Here is a 23656-nt window from a genome sequence, read left to right on the forward strand (position 1 = left end):
GCTGATTACTACTCTCGGTACCCAGAGTACGCGTTGTTGAACTCGCTCACTTCAGCGAATGTCATTGAGCACTGCAAATCAATCTTTGCCCGCCATGGCATTCCGAAGAAGGTACGCAGTGACAACGGGGGCCAATTCGAGAAAGTGAGAAACTCCCAATTCCAAGAATTTGCACGGACGTATGGATTTGAGCACCTGACGTCAAGTCCAAGATTTCCTTAAGCAAACGGATTCATCGAATCCATGGTCAAGGTGGCCAAAGGGCTGATGAAGAAAAATTCAGATCCACACCTAGCACTGCTCCAGTACAGAAACACGCCATTGGAGAATGGGTATAGTCCAGCTCAGCTGCTGATGGGGCGTCGCCTTAGAACAAAGGTTCCGATTTACCCACATCTGCTAAAGCCTTGCCAACCCGACAAAGATCGCTTAAGGGGGAAGGAGAAGGCAAGGATTGAGAAGCAGAAGAAAAATTACGATAATCGCCATGGTGTCCGCACTCGAGAGCAGCTGAATGTAGGAGACACAGTGTGGGTGGCGGACATGAAGACGTGGGGCGAAATCGAGCGCAGAGCAGATACCCCAAGATCTTTCATCATCAAGACGCCAAGGGGATCCGTGAGAAGAAATCAGTTCCATCTGAACAGGACTGAACGCCCCGAGCCTGGTTCAGAATCAGATCCAGGAATTGTAGAACTTCCACCCGTTGGTGCGACAGTTCCGGATAACGACACTACGCTGAGAAGGCCAACTGGAGAGTCTTCAGGAGTACAAACATCCGTCCCCATCAGAGCAACACGATACGGTCGTGTGGTGCGGAAGCCCCAGCACTATCCGCTCACTGACACTATAAACTAGAGTCATTTTTATGAAAAAAATAAACATAAAAGGGGGGAATGTGTCGGAAGTGAAATGAAGTGATGTATAATAATCGGATCGGGTGAAAAGGCCATGGGGCCAAAGAGATAGAAAATTGTTGACTGTTGGACATGAGAGATGTCGGACGCTCTGGTTTAGGCGTCTGTGTAAATAAAGAGGATTATAAGTTATTCTCGTTGGCTCTGGTGTATACTTAATTAGTGATATGTCTAGGAGGCCAAGTGAAGCAGAATTCAGCCCCCTTACAAAATTTATTAGAGGGGCTCAAATGGCATCAGCCCGTAGGTTCTATTGCCTATGTGTGTATATATGTAAAAATATTAATCTTGTCCATTAATGCTGTCGGGTACATATTATATTATATATTTTTTCTCTCACTTTTAGAATCATCTCTGGAACACAATGTATCCTGTGCCACCATACAGCTTTCTTTTTGTTGCAGCTGTGGTTGCTATGATAAATTGGAGAAATACAGAGATGCCTTTCAGTTTTACTCATAGTGTTACTTCATACATTGGACTGTAAGAATCTCTTTACATATTTACACCTTTTTACTTCATGGAATTATTGTTTTGTCCTAATTTTTCACTGGGAAATAAAAATGTTTAAAAATCATAGGAAACAAGCATATATGGTAGTGATAGGTTTAGGGGGGCATATACAGTATTCCCCTCCCCTTCAGAAAAGTGCAAATTATTATAGTCATACCTTCACTAGTTTATGGAAATTTGCCTCCAACATTTAGCCCTTGACATTTCACCTGCCCTGATTTGGAGTGGATCAGTCACCAAGTAAGTGATTACACGAGTGATGAAGTGAACGTGGGGCTGAGTGACCATATGAGTGTCCAAGTAAAGACATCAGTGACTGAGTGATCAATTGAAGGGGTGAGTGACCATATGAGTGGACAAGTGGTGGGTGATCATGTGAGTGACAGACAGACATGACAGGTGACCGTCCAGAGACACCATCTTGGAATGGTTTGTGCTCTTTCGAAAAGGGATGGGCGGTCTCGGAGAGCCTAATGATGTCAGATTCGATTATAAGGTACTTAACCCTGGCCTAGCAAACACAACTCACTCTGGGCTTCCCCGAAGGGTTTAACTTCTCCCAAAACAAAAAGGAAAAATTGTATCTTACCTGAATGAGTGACAGTGTGAGACTGTATGAAAGACCAAGTGAGGGTTGTCACTCATCTAAAGACTTTGTTTTGAGAATGCAGCTCATGCTGTAGCAAAGCAGAGAAAAATTAGAAATCTGTTGTCCCCATAAAATTGACAAGTAAAAGTGCGAGGAACACAAAAAAAGAAAAAGAAAGAAATGAAATTGACAAAAGAATTATTCTGAGTATCAGTGCTTGCCCAAGTGGGAAATAAAATATTAAAAATATAAGTAACATGTTGTGAGTGTCAAGCATAAATATCAAGTTAAATGCTTAAACAGGCAAAATGCCTTGTCGGATTCGCCTATCTTTCAAAATGGTTAAATTTATATTATTTTTCATCATGCATTTTTAGCAAACTTCATTGATGACTATATTTCATTTATTAGCAGGTAAAGAAGTGCTCCTAAGAATTTTTCTGATTTTTTTTGTTGACTTTTTTGTATAACTTTTTTTAAATTTTTTTGTTCTATTTTGTGAGTTTTTTTTTTTTGGTAATGAAAATTTTTCTTGATTGTGTAAATGTATTTTTATCATAAATTTTAAGGTTTAAAAATCCCATTTATACAACATATATTCATTTATGTTGTTTATTGTCGCATAAATCTGTTATTTATTGGAGCGTGTTGTGTTTGCAAAATAATAAAATTACATTGACATAATGGATGGTGAAGAAAAATATTAAGTACATTTTTCTCTCATTTTTATGAAGTTCTAACTTGCATACTAAGAATGCTATCCTTTTGATTTTTATCAGGGCGCACATCTTTCAGTCGTTCAGCTTTGTAGCGCTTTGCCTGATGGAAACGTTGGTTCTATGGTTGATTTTTGTGAATATTCTTCGGTACATGGTAAAACTTCTTTTCATGTACAAAGGATGGATGTATGAAAGTCGTGGAGGTAGAAAAATATCTGTATACACCCGGTTTTGGCTGGTAAGCTGGAATTCATTTTAAGCAAATTTTTCCGTGTTAATGATATTTGATCTTTGTTATAAATTAAATTTGTTTGATCTATTTAAATGTGTGTAATTCACCCTTTAGTTCATAATTTTGCAATATTTTAAAATAATTTCGGTGAGGTGAATAGAATATCTTGCGTTGCAAAAGGATATGCCTGATTTTTCTTTGTAATAGAAGACGACTTTCATATAGATTTTGTTGTGTTAAATCATCCATTGTAAATTGTTATTACGTGATTATCCTGAAATATCGAAGGATAGATATTTTTATATTTTTTTAGTGCACATGGGCAAACATTTTGCCATGTCATTTCAAACAACTTGTGTTCTATGGTGAATATCTCATGACCATACCTTGCATTTAGAAATTGAAATGTAAGCAATAATAATTTAATGAAACCTTGCACACTGATCAGATAGATGACTAACTAGCTGACCTTAAATGGGGGGAGAGGGAAGAATACTCACACTGTTCTGTTCATGATACAAACAGATACAGTGATCTCTAACTTATACATTTCTCTCTGTTATAATACAATTTTCTACATTTCAAGTCAGCTATAGGTATAAATACTGCTATTCACTTATATGCCTCTCATTTATGGTTCTTTTTTTTCTTGTTCCTTTGCACTTGGGCCACCCTTTCAAGACGCAGGTCTGGTGCCAAAGAAATAGCATGGGCTTGGTGCATCTCAACGATTTTGGGTAATCAAAGCTGTTCAAGACCCCTTTGCACCAATTGTATATATCTTGTAGGGGAGAGGAATCAGCATCTTTTCATTATTTTGGAATGTAATATCCACTCAAAAAACTGTAAACACAAAAATTAATGAAAATTCAGCACTGAAGCTAATTTTAAATGAATGAGAGAAACAATTCCCCTGAAACTAATAAAAGTTTTATAATTGATGAATTAAAGGTAATTGAAAGAAGTAATTCCTGCAACAATGAAAATTCAAAATTGATGAAAGAAATAATTCCAGAATCGATAAAAATTCAGAATTAATGAAAGAAATCCCAAAATTAATAATGGAAAAATATTTTGGAATAAATTTTTAGAGAAATAAAATCCTAGACTATGAAAATTCAGAATTAATGAGAAAATTTTCCATAATTGACAGAAATTCAAAATTAATGAGAAAAATCCCATAATTGATGAATAATTCCAGAATTGATGAAAATTCAGGATAAATATAAGTAAATAATCTAAGAATTGGTGAAAGCCTCTAATAATTTACCATGAGAGTGTGGAGCCTCAGAAAGTGCAGGGCCTGGTGCAACCACATTGGTTACACACCCCTTAAGCACGGTTCTGCCTTGCAACGATGCATAAGTGAGAGATGTACTATGTTCTACTTAGTAAAACTGTAAGTAACAACCCTCATCTACTGTATAGTAAAATTCATGTAAAAAAACTTATTGCCAATCACTTGTTGGAATCGTTTAGGCATGAGCTGTCACATTCATAAAATTAGATACTGATAAAAAAAATTTTAGAGTCTCTCACGGTCTGAGAATATTAAGAAATAATTTTGTCTCATAAAACTGAGGTTTAATCATTAATTTGAGCTGTATGTCCAGCTTCAAATGAAATGACAGTACTCAAGTTTTGGTTGATGCTTTTGAAATCTCTCATCAAATTTGCATTGGATTCTTATATAGCTGAAACTAAGGAAAGCTTTTTTTCATGTAACATAGTAATGTTAGTTTTCATCTTGCCTTCTTTATAGCTCTTTGTTAGAAGATTCTGATTTTTGTTTGTGTTAAGTATTGAGTGGTTCATTTGGAAATTTGAGTAGATTATTTTTTTCAATTAAATTTAGTTTGCAACAAAGATGATTGTAAAGAGGAAGCCAAAACTGTACAGCTTTCAAGGATCATTGCCGAATCTTCCTCTGCCTGGTCTAAAGGACACCATGTCTCGGGTATGTAATCTTAATGTTTTTCTTATTGTTTGAATATCTGCATGTTTCTTGATTATAGTCAATAAGTATCACGTAGGTTGAGTTAATACAGTAATACCTTAGCTAATGAAGATAATTTGCTCTGGAATCACACATTCATTAGCTGAAGTGCAATTTTTCATCAGTTTCTACGGGAAACTGTTTAGTTTGTTCCTGGTACTTCCCAAAATTTGAAGACATGTTTTTTAAAACACCAAGAGAAGTGTGTGTAAGAGAATATTCGTAATTTTGTGAATTTATTAGTATATACATGGTCATTTTCCGTAAATAGTGTTATTATTTGTGTTAATGAATTACAAATATATTTAAAAGGTTATTTTACTTTAATTTTTACATGATGTAGGTAGAACATATGATCGTAAATGACCTTCACTGCCTCCCACAGAGTCGGTCAATCTTTTTGTCCAGTCATTCCTTAAATTCCGTGATTTATCTATTGCTACTCAACTGCACATGAACCTCAGAAGCATTCCACTGAGGAATTTCTTTCGAGTTGGTACCTACCCGAACGTATGTTTTAAGTGTATGTACGATATACACTTAGAACACTATAAAAAAGACAAAAACCTACCAAAGCCGAAATTAACAGTTTCAAAGTTAGATAAATTTGAATTTACAGGAAGATTAAATACTGAAAGTGTATATTCTATGCTATGTACACGATCTAGTCTGATTAGTAGGTATCCCACCCATTTGTGATTTGATCAGCTCATTTCTGTGTTTTATACATGCAAATGGACAAGATAAGCTTTTAGAAAGTTCTGTCTCTTTCTTGCAAACTGACCACAACTCAGGTCTATCGCCATGGGCAATTTACTACCTAGTGAGTTTTGCCGGAAGTGTGTATGCACCTAACATTCTGAGTTCGTATCTGGTGTTCTGTCTGAGTTTTCGGTGCTGCCATCTATATTTTAGAAGTGGAGTGAGTGAAGTGTAATGATTGAATATTTGTACTGTTTGTAGGCCAGTTGGTCTCTGTAGCGAGACTTTTCAACGAGGAGATCAGCTCGTATTTGCACCTCAAAGTTTGGAACCACAGAAAATCAACTTCAGCCAACCAGAAAGTCCTGGCTAGCTATGCAATTTGATGCTAAGAATCTTGCATTGAAAGAATGCGTGCACTGGAGAAATTTATGTCTGGACTCGTGTTAGTGCGCAGCAGTTTATATAATTCAAATGGGCTTTTCCAATTTACTTCCAGTGATTCGGCACACCTTGATTTGATATGTGCCGGATTAATGCACGATAGTCGACTATAATTTAAATGAACTCAATCCCTCTCATTTATTTATTGTCCTCCGAACAGTATACATTAGATCTTGCTAAGGTTCCCATTTAGAATGACTCAACTAATTTTTGTTATCCAAACTCTTACTAATACTCATCAATATTTAAAACATTTTCCCTGTTACAATGATCTTCACAACAGTTTTTTTTTAAAACGCTATAAGCAGAATCCACCATACTTTGTAGAATTTTTATCCTGTGCTTATTGGGGCATATCTAATACCATACCCACCTCATGGTTTTCACACATCCTCTTATAAAAGAAGATAAATCAAAATCTGATTTTCTAATTCATTTTAGCTGATTGCTTACATTTTTTGTTACTAAATGGCTGGTAATTTATTAGAAATTTTTTATTGTTGGTTATTAATTATTTTTACTCTTAATTTGTAAAGTATCTACATTCTGTAAGACCTTTACTTGATGATGAAAAATTTGAAAGAATGAAAAAGCTCACCAAAGAGTTTGAAGATGGAATTGGACGAAGGCTGCAGCGTTATTTGATTGCCAAGTCATGGTGGTCCTCCAATTATGTGAGTATACTTAGGTAATATGAAAATATGTGCTCTTGAGTGTACTCCCATGCAAGCTTGTATGTTATCAGCAGAAACATCAATTGAAGATTTGGGCTAAATGACTACCTGTGGTTTTTTGAACTTTAGAGGTGGCACAATAAAAATAGCTGCATTAGGGATACACCTGTGTTTTGTTTGAATTGCAGCCGAGTATGGAGTGGTAGCAACAACAATTGTGGTGGTTTCTGCAAGAACTTAAGAGACTTATAACAGCAGCTACATAGAACATTATTTAATCGAAATTGTAATTTCCCAAAAAATTTAACATAAACTGTTACTGTTATGGCTGAACTCTTCAATTTATTTCTGTGTATAGACCATATCCAGTCCTTTGGTACAGCCACATGTTTTTCGCACACTTAATTATTGAAATCATTTTGGTTGACACGATTGAGTGATTAGAATTCTTTGTTAAACTTACATAAATACAAAGATCACATCAAGCAAATTTACAATAAGGTGGCCGAAGATTACATGAGCTCTAGTCGCGACTGAATTTTTTCATATTATTTGGTGTTGGTGTGTAAAATACTTACAATATAACTCTATCAATTTATTATACATAGGTATCTGATTGGTGGGAAGAATTCATTTACCTACGTGGTCGAGGACCTCTCATGATCAACAGCAATTTCTACGGCATTGTAAGATACCATAATTTCTGTATGCTAATTTATTGTCATCCAACTTATCACAGTTTTGACAGATCATGACCTTTTATAGGTCATTGTACTATTAAAAGCCTCCCATTGCACCACTCTTTTACTTTCTCCTGTTCTGCTTTAAAGTTTTTCTTTTAATATTAAACATTCAACTGAAATTTATTGTTTTTAATCTATTTCAGGATGCCATTCTAGTCTATCCAACGTCAAATCAAGCAGCAAGAGCAGCAAACATCATCCATGCATGTTTTCTCTTCAGAAGATCCATTGATCGTGAGACTTTGAATCCTGTAAGTTCTCCATGTTTTTTTTTTTGGACTCTGTAATTGAGGTTATTGATTCAGTTGACCAGAATTGTTTCGTCACCAGGTAATGTCTAAAGTACATTAAATGTCTGATGCAATAAGCATGGAAAAAATTTCTCCATTTGAAGCGACTTGCAATGTTCAAGACAGTGTATCAATAAAAGCATTATAACAACAATTTTTCCTGTCCTTTTAAGCTCTAGTTATAATAGACTTTTACTGTATTGCCCAAAATCTAACTCCTATGTAAATTTTTTTTAAATTATGATTTTGCATTTTTCCCCTTGTATTTTTCAGATTCTTTTTGAAACAATTTTATTTATGAATTTATAATCTTATATCCCAAAAATATGTTACGGCACCATGTTATTTATTCTCTAATTGTTGTGTGTTAGAACCTCTTTATATGTTATTTTTGGTCATATTTTATTTGGGAAAAAATTCATACCCTTGTGATATTCACTGCTCATATTTCAAACTATTTAATCTTTAGATTATGGTCCAAGGCATGGTTCCTTTATGTTCAGCTCAATATGAAAGACTGTTCAATACCACACGTATTCCTGGAAAAGATGTTGGTAAGAGCTTGTGCCTTATTCTTATTTCAATGTTCTTAACCAATTCGCATCATATTCAAGTTCCCTTGAGTAACAGAGAAGTTGGATTTAATTTACTTCCCATTGCAGAAAATACAACATAGTAATACTATTGCATGCATATCAGTGAATGTATATTCTGAGTTCTAGTATGTTTACTGAGTGTAGTAAAAAAAAATCCTACATTATTTAGGATAATTTTTTTGAAAACTACGTTTGGTTCCAAACTATGTCTACCACAAGTCATTATACCCCTTGATCATTGTTTGGTGCAGCATAACCTTGTTGGCCCTTGCACGATGAAAAACAAACTTCAATCCAATCTGAATGTTCATATGCACCCTCAAATGGTTGATAGCATGCATCTCAGCAAATCCGTCTTGAAAATATGCTTGTTTATGGCAAAGTGCTGTTGAAAAAAAAAAAACTCTATAAAAATACTTTTCACTCCCCCCATTCTGCTACAGTGACAACCCGCCTCATCTTACGCTTCACTTCTCGTTACTTATTACCTCAGATGAACAATCCAATTCATCGTTGAATTACTTTAAGGCCAACTACTCTGTTATCTTCTGTCATCACAGAGGTCTACAACCAGGCACTGGCGGGGCTCATCCCAGCTGTAGATGTACTCTCTATCATCACTCCCAAGACCATATCCCACCTTGTAGGATCTCCTGTAGATCAGATAGAGTTCTACGTATGTGCAATAAAAGAAAACTATATGACTGGCGCCATTTTAAGAACTTTCTATCTCAATGTTCCAAAGATCACTACAAAAATATGTCGCAGATCTATCCAGACTATGTGCAGTAGGCCCTATAGAGAGCATTTGCATTTTCAAAAACTTAGCATGAATCACAATCGCAATTATTTTTATAAAGATGTCCACTATAGACTTCATGCATCTAAGAGTATCCCTGTGCGGTTTTTGGGATAGGTTTTGATTCCTCTGTTTGATCTAATTTTTTTTCTGTCATAAGAAATGCAGATATACCTTTATTGTAGTTTTAATCCTGTGCAGTCAGAGATTTCTAGTTAGAAAATAATTTTCACTTCGAAAAAATAAATTGTTATGTATAGAATATTGTATGTGGCTTTATCATTTTGGGACACACCTTATATTCCTCCAAATGAAGAGCTATAGTAGCTCCCTGCGGTCATGACGGCTACTGAAAGCTCTGAAAAATATAGATTAGACAGATAAAAAAAAATTTTCAGTCGAGATAGAATCAGTGAACACTGTTCACATGTAAACACTATTTATTAACTCTTTCTTCCCTATAAATACAAACCACACCTATGTGCTAGAATCATAACTAAAATTGTAAGTATAGAGCACTGCAGCATTGTGAGCTGGGCTTTCTCACCTTAAGTGAAGTGAATGGGCTACTAGCCCATCCTATACTGTATTTTTTTCAATCTGTATTAGCTTTTTTTCCTAATCAGAAACAACAGAAAACAAATTTTTGTTAAGATAATTTATTTATGCAATTGAAAAATAGGTGTAGCCTATCTTATATATAAATGTGAAAGTATGTATGCTCTTTATACAAATCTACAGTTTTAGACGGATCGTCACCAGATTTTGCATATATACCAAACAGGTCCGGGATTGAACCGTAGGCTACTTTAAAACGTCGTCAGAGCTGGGCAAATACCTGAAATGGGCAAAAAACTGTCGGGCAACAATGGTTTTGGGGCCTCAACAATTACTTTCGAAACGTTTACTTTTGTTACCGTGGTTTCCAACAATGCGTTTCAGACGTGAATATATGCCTTTACAATGGTTTGCCACACCTTTAATTCTATTATTATAACAGTTTATTCATTTATAACGGTTTGTCACATTTCCAATCCTCCCAGTAATTGAAGAAAACCCGGGAAGCGCCGGGTATTTTTGCTTGCCTGTATACAGGGTGTCCTGTAAGTGCTAATGCGGCCTTTATCTCATCAACCGCCCATCGTATAGGTATAGTTACAATTTAAAAAATGTGTAAAAGGCGTTTGAATAATATTCGCTGCACAAGCAGGACGTATGACGTCGCTAACAACAGAGAACAACAACTACGCTGACAAAACTGGGAATAAAAATGTTCAACGCCAACTGATGAACTCAATGCTTGCCTCGAATCATCAACACTCTTGCACGAAGTTAAAAAATTATCATTATCCACAAACATGCGAGTTCAACTGCAAAATGACTCAGCACTGCTATCATTTTCTCAACAGTTGACCAAACAGTAGACACAAGCACTGGACCGATTACGTTCCCAAATGGATTTTGGCAGTTGTTAAACTCAGTTCAAGAACTTGCAGACAAAGTCTTCCCAAACATTCAACAAAATGACCAAAACCATGAGTGGCTTTCTGAGAGCGATTCTGGCACTGAAAAATGACAGTGTGAGCAAGATCGACGAAAAAATCCTAAAAATTATTCCAGGAGACTCCACATCTTACAAATCGGTTGACACTGTCACAGACACGGCACAGACATTTAGTTCTGTATCCTGCAGAATTTCTGAACTCTTTTGGATATTCCGGGTGTGCCACCACACAATTTGACCCTCAAAGTCGGAGCACCTATAATGCTTTTAAGAAATTTGGACACACCGAGACTCTGCAATGGCACCAGACTCTGCGTGAAGAAATTGCACAATTGCATCATTGAAGCAACGATTCTAACTGGATGTGACAAAGAAAAATGTCTTCATTCCACGTATCCCAATTATCAGCGAAGAAATGCCATTCACTTTCAAGCGATCACAGTTCCCGATTCATTTAGCGCTTTTGTCGTGACAATCAACAAAGCGCAACGCCAGTCGTTAGCAGTGGCAGGTAGGTCATTCCATGTCAAATCACCCAGCCATGACACCCATAGTCTCAGATTTCAATGATTTTTTTCTATTTGTTGCATTTACCATCCTTATTAACTGTGTGAAATATTATTTGCATATCTCTAAAACTTTTTGAGAAAAAAAATGTTGAAATTTAACAAAAATTGATGCAGATTACTTTTCCGAGGCTCAATTTTTAAGCGGCATTGTTTGAGAAAATAAATCATAACTTTTTCAATTTTCAATATATTCAAGTGAAATTTTCACTAAAGTGTTCACAAAAACATACAGAATATGAATAAAAATAATTCATACACTTACATTTGAAATTTACATGCAAAAAAATTATGTAAACTTTGTTTTTGTGGAATTTTTCGTTAGAAAAAATACAATTTTTCAAACGTATTTTTAGACCAGAGGCACAGCAGTTACCAAAACAACTTTTATTTTAAATTTCTCCTAAATATATGAAGTAAAATACTGGAGAAAAAAAATAATGGTTTTTTGACCGTTAATATGTTTATTCTGGCTCGCAACACAAAATTCTTCAAAATAAGACTGGATCGTTCCGATTTCAAATCATTCAACTAGATACTGAAATGCAACCCATCATCCCGGATTCCAATTATTATTTTTTATTTATTGCTTCTACCATGCTTGTTGACCATGCAAAGTTTCATGTACATATCTCGAAAAAATTTTGAGAAAAAAAATGTTTTCTAACCTCACGAATGAGGTCTCTTAGGCTAACCCATTCAAGCAATATTATTTGTGAAAATATATCATAACTTTGCAGATTTTCAATATATTCAAATGAAATTTCCACTAAAATGCTCACAAAAAAATGTAGATTATGACTAGGAAAGAAAATTTAAACCTTAGAGGAAAAAAGTCATTTAAATTTAATTTTTTTATTATTGTTTTTTTATTTTTAACACAATTTTTTAAACACTTTTTTTTGGATGCACAGCAGGAATTTTCAATTTTTTTAAAATTTAACCCTATTAATATATTAAGAAGACTGTAGAAAAGTAAACATTATTTTGACAGTTAATACATTTGAGTAACAAAACACAATTGTACTTATATGACTATATTAATTATATTTGTACATTTTGACTTAATATAATGATTCATGCTTAGTAAAGAGAAATTTATATTTTATTTTTCATGTACGCTTATACATTTATTACAGTATTCACTAAATTAAGTTTCAGGAGTAGTTAATGCAATAATTCAAAACAATTAATAAATTTTAAAATTCTAGGATTAAATGAATTTATGAAATAATTAGAAATGCTAATGTAATATGTCAAATGGGAGTTGGTGAAAAAAAAAAGGTTTTAGGTGAACAAAATAATTTTTCAAATTTAACCTTCATGTTCAGATTCTTAGAAGTGTTCAAATTCCAAATAATTAATTTCACTTTTAATTGATCTATAAATATTTCTTATGATGCAACAAAGACAAACTTTTGCAATCTGATATATTTTTGCATAAAGAATTATTTTGTATTTGATAAATCCAGATAATATTAATCATATATATATATATATAGATTAATTTTTGAAGTTTTTTAATATGCTTAATTATAAAGTTATTTTACCACAACAGTGTTAAATTTTTTTTTAATTACTTTGATTTTTACAGCATATATTTTAATAAACATTATACATTTAATACATCATATACATTTAATGTATATGATAAATATGAAATGGTTATACTTGTGTGAAAAAAAAATCTACATTATAATATTTAACACAAGCCTCTATATATTTTTCCCAAGAAATAATTTAAAATTGCTGATAAAAAGCCAGAATATGAGGCATTAAATAACAAAGAATGAAATTATCAGCTACAACCTAATTGTTGTAGCTGAGGCAGATGGAAGAGAGTAGAATTGAAAACCTAATGTATATATTGCCTGGTGGTGATATATAAGATGTAATGTTTCTTGTTGTGATGATGATTGTAAGAAATAATAATAGCTTCTGTGAAGATATAAACTATGGCACACTGGTCTTTGTCCTTCAGAGGGCAGCTGGTGTTTTATTTAATTATAAGACTTTATCATCCCAGCAGGTGATGATAAAGTCACTGCTGCTGCTTCATTGAGGAAACTAAAACAAAAGTGTTAGAACTAAACTGCTCCCCATAAAATGATGCAAGTCTCAATTATGATCTTCCTGAAGACAGAATGTGCTCCATACAGTAGCCAACTCAGGGTTAGAAAATTTTTCTTATGATAACACAATTTCCATTTGAGCTAAATATTTTATATCATTTTGGAATTCAAAGTAAAATGTCAGAAAAGACACTTGAAATTTATAGTGTTGGAAAAAAAAACTGGATCTGACTGTCATAAAAAGTGTTACGCAAAAGTGTAAAATCTGTTACCCATTACATCATTGGACCCATCGGACATCAATATTGAGGAGTGGAGCAAGTTCTGAACATTTATCTACTGTATGTTTAAGCATCATAGAGCTTTTTTCTCAAAGTATGAAATACATCCAAAAGCATGCTTTAATCCTTTAAAATGTCAGAAGAAAAAAAATAACAAAAGGTTTAAGGATAGTAAACTTGTATTTTTCATGTATAAATGAAATAAATGGTTGTACAAAATCAATTCCAGGGCAAAAAATATGGAATGCCTGTAGGGACAGTGAATATAAACAACAAGTTAGGTGAAGAAACTGAATACTGTGAAGAGATGAACAGTGATAGCAATGTAGAGAAGTAACTTGGAAAAATGTCAATTATTAAACAAGAAGCACTTGAAGAAATAAATTCATGTCTACAGAACATAGAAGAGTCACCAATTAAACTTCATGGGGTAGCTCCACAGTGCAAGTCAAACAATGCCAAAAGAAAAGTTGAATCTGCTTGTAACACTTTCAAACCAAATGTTTGTAAAGTTTTTGAAGAATTACCAGAAAATGAATCTCAAAGCACACTTAATGAAGATATTAAACAGAAAGCAAATATGATTATTTTGATAAAGTTAATTAGAAATAAGACTCAATTTAACCATCACAACAAGGGGAAAACTGCAAATTTTAACTCTGGCCCCTGCTTTAGGAAAGGGGAACAAGGAAAAAAATCTGAAGAGTTCAATGTCACTGAATATGCTGTGCGAAAAGCAGGAGAGCTTTTGTAAATGAAAAAGCAAAGGTGAGTCATTGTGTTTTTATTGTAAAAAGAATCAAAAATTAAATTTCATCAATTTTTTTGCAATCTAATTTTTTAATGCAAAGGTTTAAATTTTCTTTCCTAGTCATAATCTACATTTTTTTGTGAGCATTTTAGTGGAAATTTCATTTGAATATATTGAAAATCTGCAAAGTTATGATATATTTTCACAAATAATATTGCTTGAATGGGTTAGCCTAAGAGACGTCATTCGTGAGGTTAGAAAACATTTTTTTTCCTCAAAATTTTTTCGAGATATGTACATGAAACTTTGCATGGTCAACAAGCATGGTAGAAGCAATAAATAAAAAATAATAATTGGAATCCGGGATGATGGGTTGCATTTCAGTATCTAGTTGAATGATTTGAAATCGGAACGATCCAGTCTTATTTTGAAGAATTTTGTGTTGCGAGCCAGAATAAACATATTAACGGTCAAAAAACCATTATTTTTTTTTCTCCAGTATTTTACTTCATATATTTAGGAGAAATTTAAAATAAAAGTTGTTTTGGTAACTGCTGTGCCTCTGGTCTAAAAATACGTTTGAAAAATTGTATTTTTTCTAATGAAAAATACCACAAAAACAAAGTTTACATAATTTTTTTGCATGTAAATTTCAAATGTAAGTGTATGAATTATTTTTATTCATTCATATTCTGTATGTTTTTGTGAACACTTTAGTGAAAATTTCACTTGAATATATTGAAAATTGAAAAAGTTATGATTTATTTTCTCAAACAATACCGCTTAAAAATTGAGCCTCGGAAAAGTAATCTGCATCAATTTTTGTTAAATTTCAACATTTTTTTTCTCAAAAAGTTTTAGAGATATGCAAATAATATTTCACATAGTTAATAAGGATGGTAAATGCAACAAATAAAAAAAAAATCATTGAAATCTGAGACTATGGGTGTCATTTTGGCATTTTGCCGGGTGATTTGAAATGGAATGACCCAGGTATCAACTTACTTGAGCCCTGTTTTTCACACAGACACCTTTTCGTCACCTGTTCACGTGTTGGTAATAGCAAAAATTTGTACATCTACACACCAGATGGACAAACAAAAATATTGTGTATCCACAAGCGATTGCCTCAAGTTTTTAATTAAAATATTTAAAAATAAAAGTAATTTTTTTTTACTTGATGCAGAAATTTTTTTCATCAAGATATAATTATTAAGCTATACATATATAAATTTTTTACGGGGCGGGCAACGTCGCCGGGTATCAGCTAGTATTGAATAATTTGGTAAACACTTCTATGTATATTTAATATACAAGTTGTAGATCATGTCACATTATTTATTTTTTACTTTTGCAATGTATATGTTATTTCAGTGTGTTAACCTGTCACGAACTAAAACCTTGCTGTTATGAATTCATTTTTAGACAAACTTGTTCATTTGAGTGATAGTCAGCATGTGGCTGTTTATCATAATGGCCGTTATTACAAATTGACCGTGTATTACTTGGGACGTCTAATGAAGCCTGCTGAAATACAAAGGTTTTTATCAAATTTTTTACATATTCAGTGTGATTTCAATCTTCTGGTTTCCATAACCAAATCAAAAAACTCTCATTTAACTCCTCAACTTCGAGTGACGTACTCAGTATGTCATGGCGGCCAACTTGTATCTTAATTTTTTGAATGCATTGTATTTCATGATCCCTGCATATTTGGTATCATTCGAAAGATGGATAATGTTTCTTTGTACAATGGTAACTATTATATTATTTTCATATGAATAAAAATAATGAATATCCTTCTATTACTTATATTTACTTGAGAATTTTCTTAAAGCATGAATCTTAATAGTATTTGTATGAAAAATTATTTTTTTACGAAAAAATGTATCCCACACTGTGTCCCAGACATGGGGTACATGCTATAAAAATAGATTAATTTTTTTGAACTCGGACATAGGTATGAAGTGTACATTAATGTACCAGTAATGAGTGTTGTGTTAAATGAAATAAATTTAGTTTGAATCATTCGAGAAAACTACAAATGAGATTTAAATTATCAAAGGTTTAGGCTCAACTAGAGAACATTGAAATACATAAGAGAAAAAGTAATACTAAAATTATTTGTCTTCCATTTTCATTTTTGTTCCTTTGATTTAAAAGGGTATGTGTATGGTATATATATATGATATATATGGGCATGTATTTATAGGTGTATATTCTTCCTATATACCCATGCACATAATTACATAATATATGGGTATATATGTTTTTTTGTGTATGGTTATAGTAAAAATGATATTTTTGAACACACATTTCTATAAATGAAAATGTAAATTGCTACTCATAATTTTCAACTTATCACATGAGACCGTAACAAATGATCAAACTATTTTTTAAACTAACTAACTATTTTTTAAACTATTATATCAAATACCCCAACTATGTGTGCTATATTCCTTGCTTGCAGCTATATTCTCAACTCGCTTCTCTTCCTTCACATTCGTTGCTTTGATCGCTGCCCCCATTATGTTGTTAGTCTTAGTTGTAGGTAGGATGGTCTTTTACCAACATACAGTGTGACTCTAAATTCACGGGACAATCTTTAAGAAGTGATATAAGACTCTTAAACAAGCATTTTTGGTCATAGAATGAGAATTCAAATCTCAATAGCAGAGATGGTGGTGGGTGTTTTTAGGGAGTGCACAACAGCACTTCACTTTGGGGAGAAAATGCTGCGCTTCACTGGTTTTTATTTCAAATTGGCAAATTGAGATAATGTTTAAACTAATAATTTAGTTGTTACTATTCACTATTAATATTTTATTAAATTGCTCAAGGTTTAAGAGAGTGTTTTTTTAAAACTTTGAAATAACACTATTTTACTTATTGCATTGTGAACTTTAAAATAGCATTCTTTAAAACAATTTGAGTTTTGTATCATTTGCCTATTGCTTTTGACCATGCACCATTTTATGTATGCTGCAGTTATTGCTATCAGAAGTATTTTTGTTTTTGAAGTTAATTCAGAAAATGAAAACTGCACCTGAGTGAAAAGCTGTCTAATTTATTGTTTGTTTTCATCAAAACAAGGCAAATAGAAAAAATCCTGAATGATACATCTGAACCTGAATTTGGTGAGAAACATTTGGGTGCTCTTACTGCTGTGGAAAGGTAACATTAATTATTTTTTATGTTTTTCAATGAACCTTTTTCATGTTTGAAAGTTTGTTATTATTGTGTAAAAAACTCTCTTAAAATTGAAAGAATTTTGAGATAAAATCTTTTTTTAAAGGTCATTATGGTCGGAAGTTCGGCTACAGTACTTCTCTAAAGGTGTGAACAAGGCATCATTGGACAGCATTGAAAAGGTATATAGTTGCATAAATAGATGAAAATGGATGAAACTCTGAAGACTAATAAAATTTAAATTAAAAATAAATTTGTAATATTTTTTAATGTTTTTTCACATTAGTTATTGAAACTGATTTTGGTGATTTCTAAGTGTGCCCAAGCTGAATATAGCTTTAATGTAGCTGTTTCTGTATGAAAATATTCAATGCTTTGCCAGGAATGTTGCAGTTTTTTTTATATGCTGCACATATATAATTTTTATTTAAAATACTGAGAGAGAGACTGCCATAGTATTTCAATAAAATTAACATACCATATTTAAGTTTCTTTTGAAAATATTACTGATTGAGCATTAATAAACATTATCTTTTAGATCAGTGTTTCCCAAAGTGGGCAACATCACCTCCTGGTGGGTGATGGAATGGTCTAGGTGGGCGATAGAAGGGCATAACATAGGATCCTATGGGTTTGTTTGAGTCGGGTGATGAGAGAAAAAAATTTCTGAAGAAGGGGCAATGGGGGAAAAAAAGTTTGGGAAACTATATTTTAGATTGAAAATTTATTATTAAGCTGGATTGAAGCAATTCAAATTGAATTTTCGTAAAAAAAGTAAAGGTTTAATAAGAATACATTCAAATTACTCGGTTGAAAGTTCAGCTCTGTGCATGAAAAAGGTTGTAATAATTCTGCATATGAATTTTATTGACTTTATTAGGGGTCATTGATGTTATCATAGCTTTCTCCATGAGAAAGTTTTAAATTAAACTATTATGTCAACTGCTTTAATGCTTGAAACACTTGTCTGTGTTTTTCCTCAGTGTCTGCTGCAGATGCAGACATACATCTTGGTTTGTTTCAATCCAGTCATCGTAGTGAAGCATACTTATCTGAGTATTCACAGAGGCAATATGTGTTGATTGATGATCATTTTGCTATTCAACATGTCAGTTTAGCTTCTCTAATTTATATTTAATTTTTTTCTGTAGGCTGCTTTTTTTGTCTCTTTGGATGATGAATGTTATGAATTTGATAAAGTAAGTTAATACAGCCTGTGCTTTCTCTCATAAGTATATTGCTAATTTTTACATCTGGCACAGCTATCATGAATTTCTATGCATTTTAATGTTTTTTTCTAAAATTTGCTTAAATTATTTATGTATTTCAGGCTGACCCAAGTAAACTAAATCATTTTGGTAGAGCAATGCTCCATGGAAAAGGATATGATCGCTGGTTTGATAAGTCCTTCAGCATCATTGTTGGCAAAAATGGACGAGTATGAATTTTGGTTATTTATTACTTCACTTTTAGTTATATTTTTTGCTTTACTTTCTCAAAATGTAGCAGCACTAAAGCTAATTTTTATGAAAAGTTTGCGTTTTATGCTTTTTTTTTAAAATTTTGGTATTAGTAGCCAACGCAGAGCTTTTAATTAAAAGAAGTTTTCACACTTGAAATCCCATTGTTTCTAGTGAAAATTCTTTTCATGAATTAAAAAAAAAATTTAGCTTCTTTTCTCAGCCACCTCATTGGGCATTTTGGCTGTTGTGGCATTGTATTTGTATTATTAGTGAAAATAATACCTTTTATTACTTGCTTGGTTCATTGCCTCTGAAGTTTTTGTTTTTCCCACAAAATTTTTTAGGTTGGATTGAATGCTGAACATTCCTGGTAAGCCCTCATTTCACTATACCTAGTACTTATTAAATTGATAAAATTTCCTCTCGCTCACACATTTATAACTTCAGATGTAAGTTTTGAGTTGAGTTTTGTCACTTTTATGTCGTATGCAGCTATTAGATTTATAATTTTATTATGTGGTCAAATCTCGATAAGTCAAATGTGCAGCAGCCAAAAGAAATTTTTTTTGAGTTATGAATAGTTTGACTTATATATCGGAAATTCTGATTTCAGAGTGGGAAAAAGAAAGATTTTTTAAAATGACAGTGCTATTTAAGAATATTGTGTTACTAAAACATGCCAAATCACTGGTGAAAAACAAATTTGAAAACATTATAGTTCGTTTCAGGTTAACTTTGCAGTGAAGCAGAAGCTACGAGGGAGCTGCATCACTCGTTGCTATGACAACGAAATCCTCTTAACCAATGTATCGATGCACTGCCTCGGTAAGGTATGGCCGATTCTCGCCAATCTCACTGAGAAAAATATTTTTTACGTGTAACGTAATTGCACAGTTAAATTAGTAATAATTATAGAATTAAAAGAAAACCGTTGCCGATACTTTCAGAAATTAAAGTGAGGTTTTTGAAATCATTTGTTTTGTTTTTTGATTAGAAAGTGTTTTAAAATTTAGAAAAAAAATAATTATCTTCTATCAGCGTGTCACTTACTCTTCATTTATGTGCCGTAAGTAACACTAAAAATTTCAAAAAACAGTCATATGTTTCTGCGATATTTCCCTTCCCTCAGCTGAAATTTATTTACAAAAAAAAATCCAAAACAATATTATGAAAGCAACGTATAATTTTAAAATACTGTATATTAACCATGGCTCTCAAAAACTTGGGGATTTTTAATTTTTTTAAAAATTTAAATGGAAAAAATTAACATTAAATAAAATTGAGAAGAAGCAGATTAACTTTGTTTTCACGTGTAAATGCAGGAATATCCCCAAATAATAATAATGATACGGAAAAGTTTAGAATTTTTCTACTTACTTTTCTTGCCAAAATTTTCGTCGCTCAACCTCCCCCTTTCCCCGAACGGTATACGTCGATGCCACTTGTTTTCACGACAGCTTTAGTCTTTTGTTACGGTTGATGTGGTGCTCATGGTTATTACGGATGATTCTTATCGAGTTTTGTTTACAGCGCGTATTCAAAAACCAAAAATATAGTATTCAGGAATGGAAGAGCCGAGAACTTTAGCGTGGCTTTCTCTGGTGAAAATAAAGACACAACTGTCACATAAAAGATGAAATCCCAAACCACTGTGGACCCCCCCCCCCCCTCTCATTTATTTTATCTAAAGAGACACTAAAGGCAAGGGGCGCATCGAGAGAAACAGGTGGGTAGAAGATGGCGTCCGTTCGTGTGAGTGGAAGTCGCGACTCTGTCAACACTCTCTGTGATTGGAAACTAAAACTATCCCATAAACATGGCAAAAAATAAATAATTAAAAAAAAAGAAAAACCTAATCAAAACTTCTGCACCCATAAACAGCCTCTCACAATAGTATCGGCACTCTCGTGGAAGAGAAACACTTCTTGTAATCTATGAGTTAATATCTGAACTCACTGAGCCTATTTTTGGGAGAAAATAAAACTCATTGAATATTCGTTTTTATGCAAGCCTATAACTGCATATAAAACAATGAAAAATTGTATCGTTATGGAAAATTCAACCAAATAACGAAAAAAAAATAAAAATATACAGTACATTGTGTAACGGAAAAAACACGACAGTGATATTGGCGGGGAAAATTTCTAGGATATCGCGCCAGAGTGTCGTTGTCGTTGCTATGGATTTTTGATAATGGTAACCAATATTTTTTACAATTTAAAAATTTTAAACAAGTAAACATCGGTTCAAAACGATGTTTTTTCAGTATTTTTTTTCAAAATCATAGAAAAAATCGAAATATTCTGTATAAAGGTTCACCTTAAACCTCCGATATATGAGAACTATATTTTGCGGCGAAGGAATACACTCTCTACCTTTCTCTTCACTGCAAAGTTAACATGAAACAGACTATAGTTATTCTAATTCAACCATATTTAATTACTGAATGAGAAAATTTATAATTAAGCTAGATGTACATACTTCATTATATATGAAAAGGGACACATACATGATACTCATATAAATGAAACAAACTATAAATAAAGTGTATGCAAGATTATTTTCTGTCAAAAAATAAGAGTCCTCCTTTTGTGAGAAAATCATTCACTTTTTTCAAGCAGACAAATTAATTCTCTAAATGAATCTATGAAATCCTAAATATTGAATTATACTGCTAAATTCTTTCTGTTGTTAAGTACTAAATCTTTTCTGTTGCTAAGTGCGAAATTCTATTACCAATTTCTGTTTTTTAATTTTCTCTCATTCCCGAATTCCCTGACTTAAAGGAAGAAAACTTCAAGTTTTTAGGGAAAATTTTAACAGTCCAATACAGAAAAGTTCTGGGGGTTGAGTGGGAAACTTCCATTTAAAGAGATTATTAGAATTATCAGAGTTCGACTTATATATCTCTGTATGAGAGAGGTAAAGGACACTATGACTATTTTTTTTAAATATTGGAAGAACACTATTAATTTGCTGTACTTTTATTACACTACACAGAGGACACTAAGTTCTATTTCAATAAATAACAGAGATATTCACTTTATAAAACAAGTTAGCTCCATAGAAAGACACACACACACCCACCCACCCTACCTACAAACTCTTTTTCTGTAAAATTTAGCTTTACCTTTGGCACAGATACACACACACATATATATATATATATATATACATAAAAAATTTATACCATTGGACCAATGTTTCTATTTACTGAGGAATCTTATTTCTACAAAATTTTATGCCTTTTCCTCGAATTTTTGATTATTAAGGGCATAAAAACCGGAACAGTATTTTTTTTCCTTGCCACAGTTCCAAGATGTCTTCATTAATAATTATAGTTATTGGTTTTTAAGATAATGGGATACAGCCAACGTTAGGACTAGGTTTTGTGTAAATAATTGTTGGTGGTCGGCTGAAGTTAGCTTTCTGTATTTCCCAACTTCAAGGTGCGAATGCAAGCTGATCTCTTGGTTAAAAAGTCTCACCACAGAAAACAACAGACCTAAAACAGTACAAATCTTCAATCATTACACTTCACTTATAGTTCGAAAAATAGATGGCAGATAGCAGCACTATTACAAGCATTATACAGAAACAAACTTCACTTTCCAACATGTATCAATTCATTAGAAGTTTCACTGAGAAATATGGATGATGTTCATGGGTGGTGTGGTAGTAGGTAATAGCACATTTCCTCCTATAACATCTTGGATATTTGAAGACTGGAAATGAAAAACGCAGTAAGTACCAAAAAAAAAAAAGTTTTTTTCAGTGTCAAAATGTAGTAAATATATGCTGTCAGTGGCATTAGTACTACAAGGAGGTACCTACAGAATGTAGTAATTGTGCAATGCCCTTGCTGCCATTATCATTTTATCAGCACTTACCTGGAAAACATAGTAAGGTGGCCTGAAACTTATTTTTCACACTCCTGTGAAATTTGTTGTTTGGCACTTACTGTATTTTTCATTCCTACTTATGCATTTGTTATTTTGTAGAATTCTTGGATAAAAATTAAGGATAATCTTGTATAATTTTCTCTAATATTTATTTGATTGCACAATACTTACCCCCCCCCCCTATTAAAAATCTTGTTTCATCAAAAACTCAATAGAGTACATCATAATTATTATTCATTACTTTTTCTCATCCATGTTCTGAAATATTAAATTAGTTTCATACTGTATTCAAAGATTATGTTGTATTTTATTAGGGCTGATGCTCCAATAATGTCACACCTATGGGAGTTCTGCTTAGCATATGACATCAATGAGTATGTTTACTAATATTCTACTTTTTGATTTTTTTTAGGTAAAAAATAAAATTCTTTATGTAATCAATTACTGCTTGTCTTGTTTTACTTTTTTTTATAACATATTAAACTGCTGAATTAATTTCTCTACAATGTGAATACCTTTGTGATTATAATTTTGATCAATATAATTTTTTAAATTTAAATTAACCACATGCTATTGCAGAAATCCATGCAGCTACTCACTTGAATGATTATGTGTTATTTTTGCTGTTTTTCCTTCATTAAAATTTCTTTTTCTGATTTTACCATTCAAATAAATGGTAAAAATTTGTTCAGTGAATCTCGTTGAGACTCACTT

The 23656-nt window shown here is 32.6% G+C and overlaps 1 protein-coding gene across 3 annotated transcripts in view; it reads left to right on the forward strand.

Moving 5' to 3' along the window:
• whd (carnitine O-palmitoyltransferase whd) overlaps window positions 1–23656 on the forward strand; it is a 43636-nt gene that overhangs the window by 12175 nt on the left and 7805 nt on the right. For all 3 annotated transcript variants that reach the window (XM_089232412.1, XM_089232414.1, XM_089232369.1), the window contains 14 exons: window positions 1264–1400; window positions 2799–2976; window positions 4826–4927; window positions 6649–6786; window positions 7395–7472; window positions 7673–7780; window positions 8289–8373; window positions 15814–15928; window positions 17482–17562; window positions 17684–17759; window positions 18729–18776; window positions 18908–19015; window positions 19385–19410; window positions 23257–23316. In XM_089232412.1, the coding sequence (XP_089088538.1) occupies window positions 1264–1400; window positions 2799–2976; window positions 4826–4927; window positions 6649–6786; window positions 7395–7472; window positions 7673–7780; window positions 8289–8373; window positions 15814–15928; window positions 17482–17562; window positions 17684–17759; window positions 18729–18776; window positions 18908–19015; window positions 19385–19410; window positions 23257–23316 (1340 nt within the window). The remainder of the gene's footprint in view (window positions 1–1263; window positions 1401–2798; window positions 2977–4825; window positions 4928–6648; window positions 6787–7394; window positions 7473–7672; window positions 7781–8288; window positions 8374–15813; window positions 15929–17481; window positions 17563–17683; window positions 17760–18728; window positions 18777–18907; window positions 19016–19384; window positions 19411–23256; window positions 23317–23656) is intronic.

Source organism: Pholcus phalangioides, unplaced genomic scaffold, assembly GCF_987345545.1.
Source record: "Pholcus phalangioides strain wild (caught in Gottingen) unplaced genomic scaffold, Ppha-v1.0 ptg000001l_1, whole genome shotgun sequence".
Lineage (NCBI taxonomy): Eukaryota > Metazoa > Arthropoda > Arachnida > Araneae > Pholcidae > Pholcus > Pholcus phalangioides.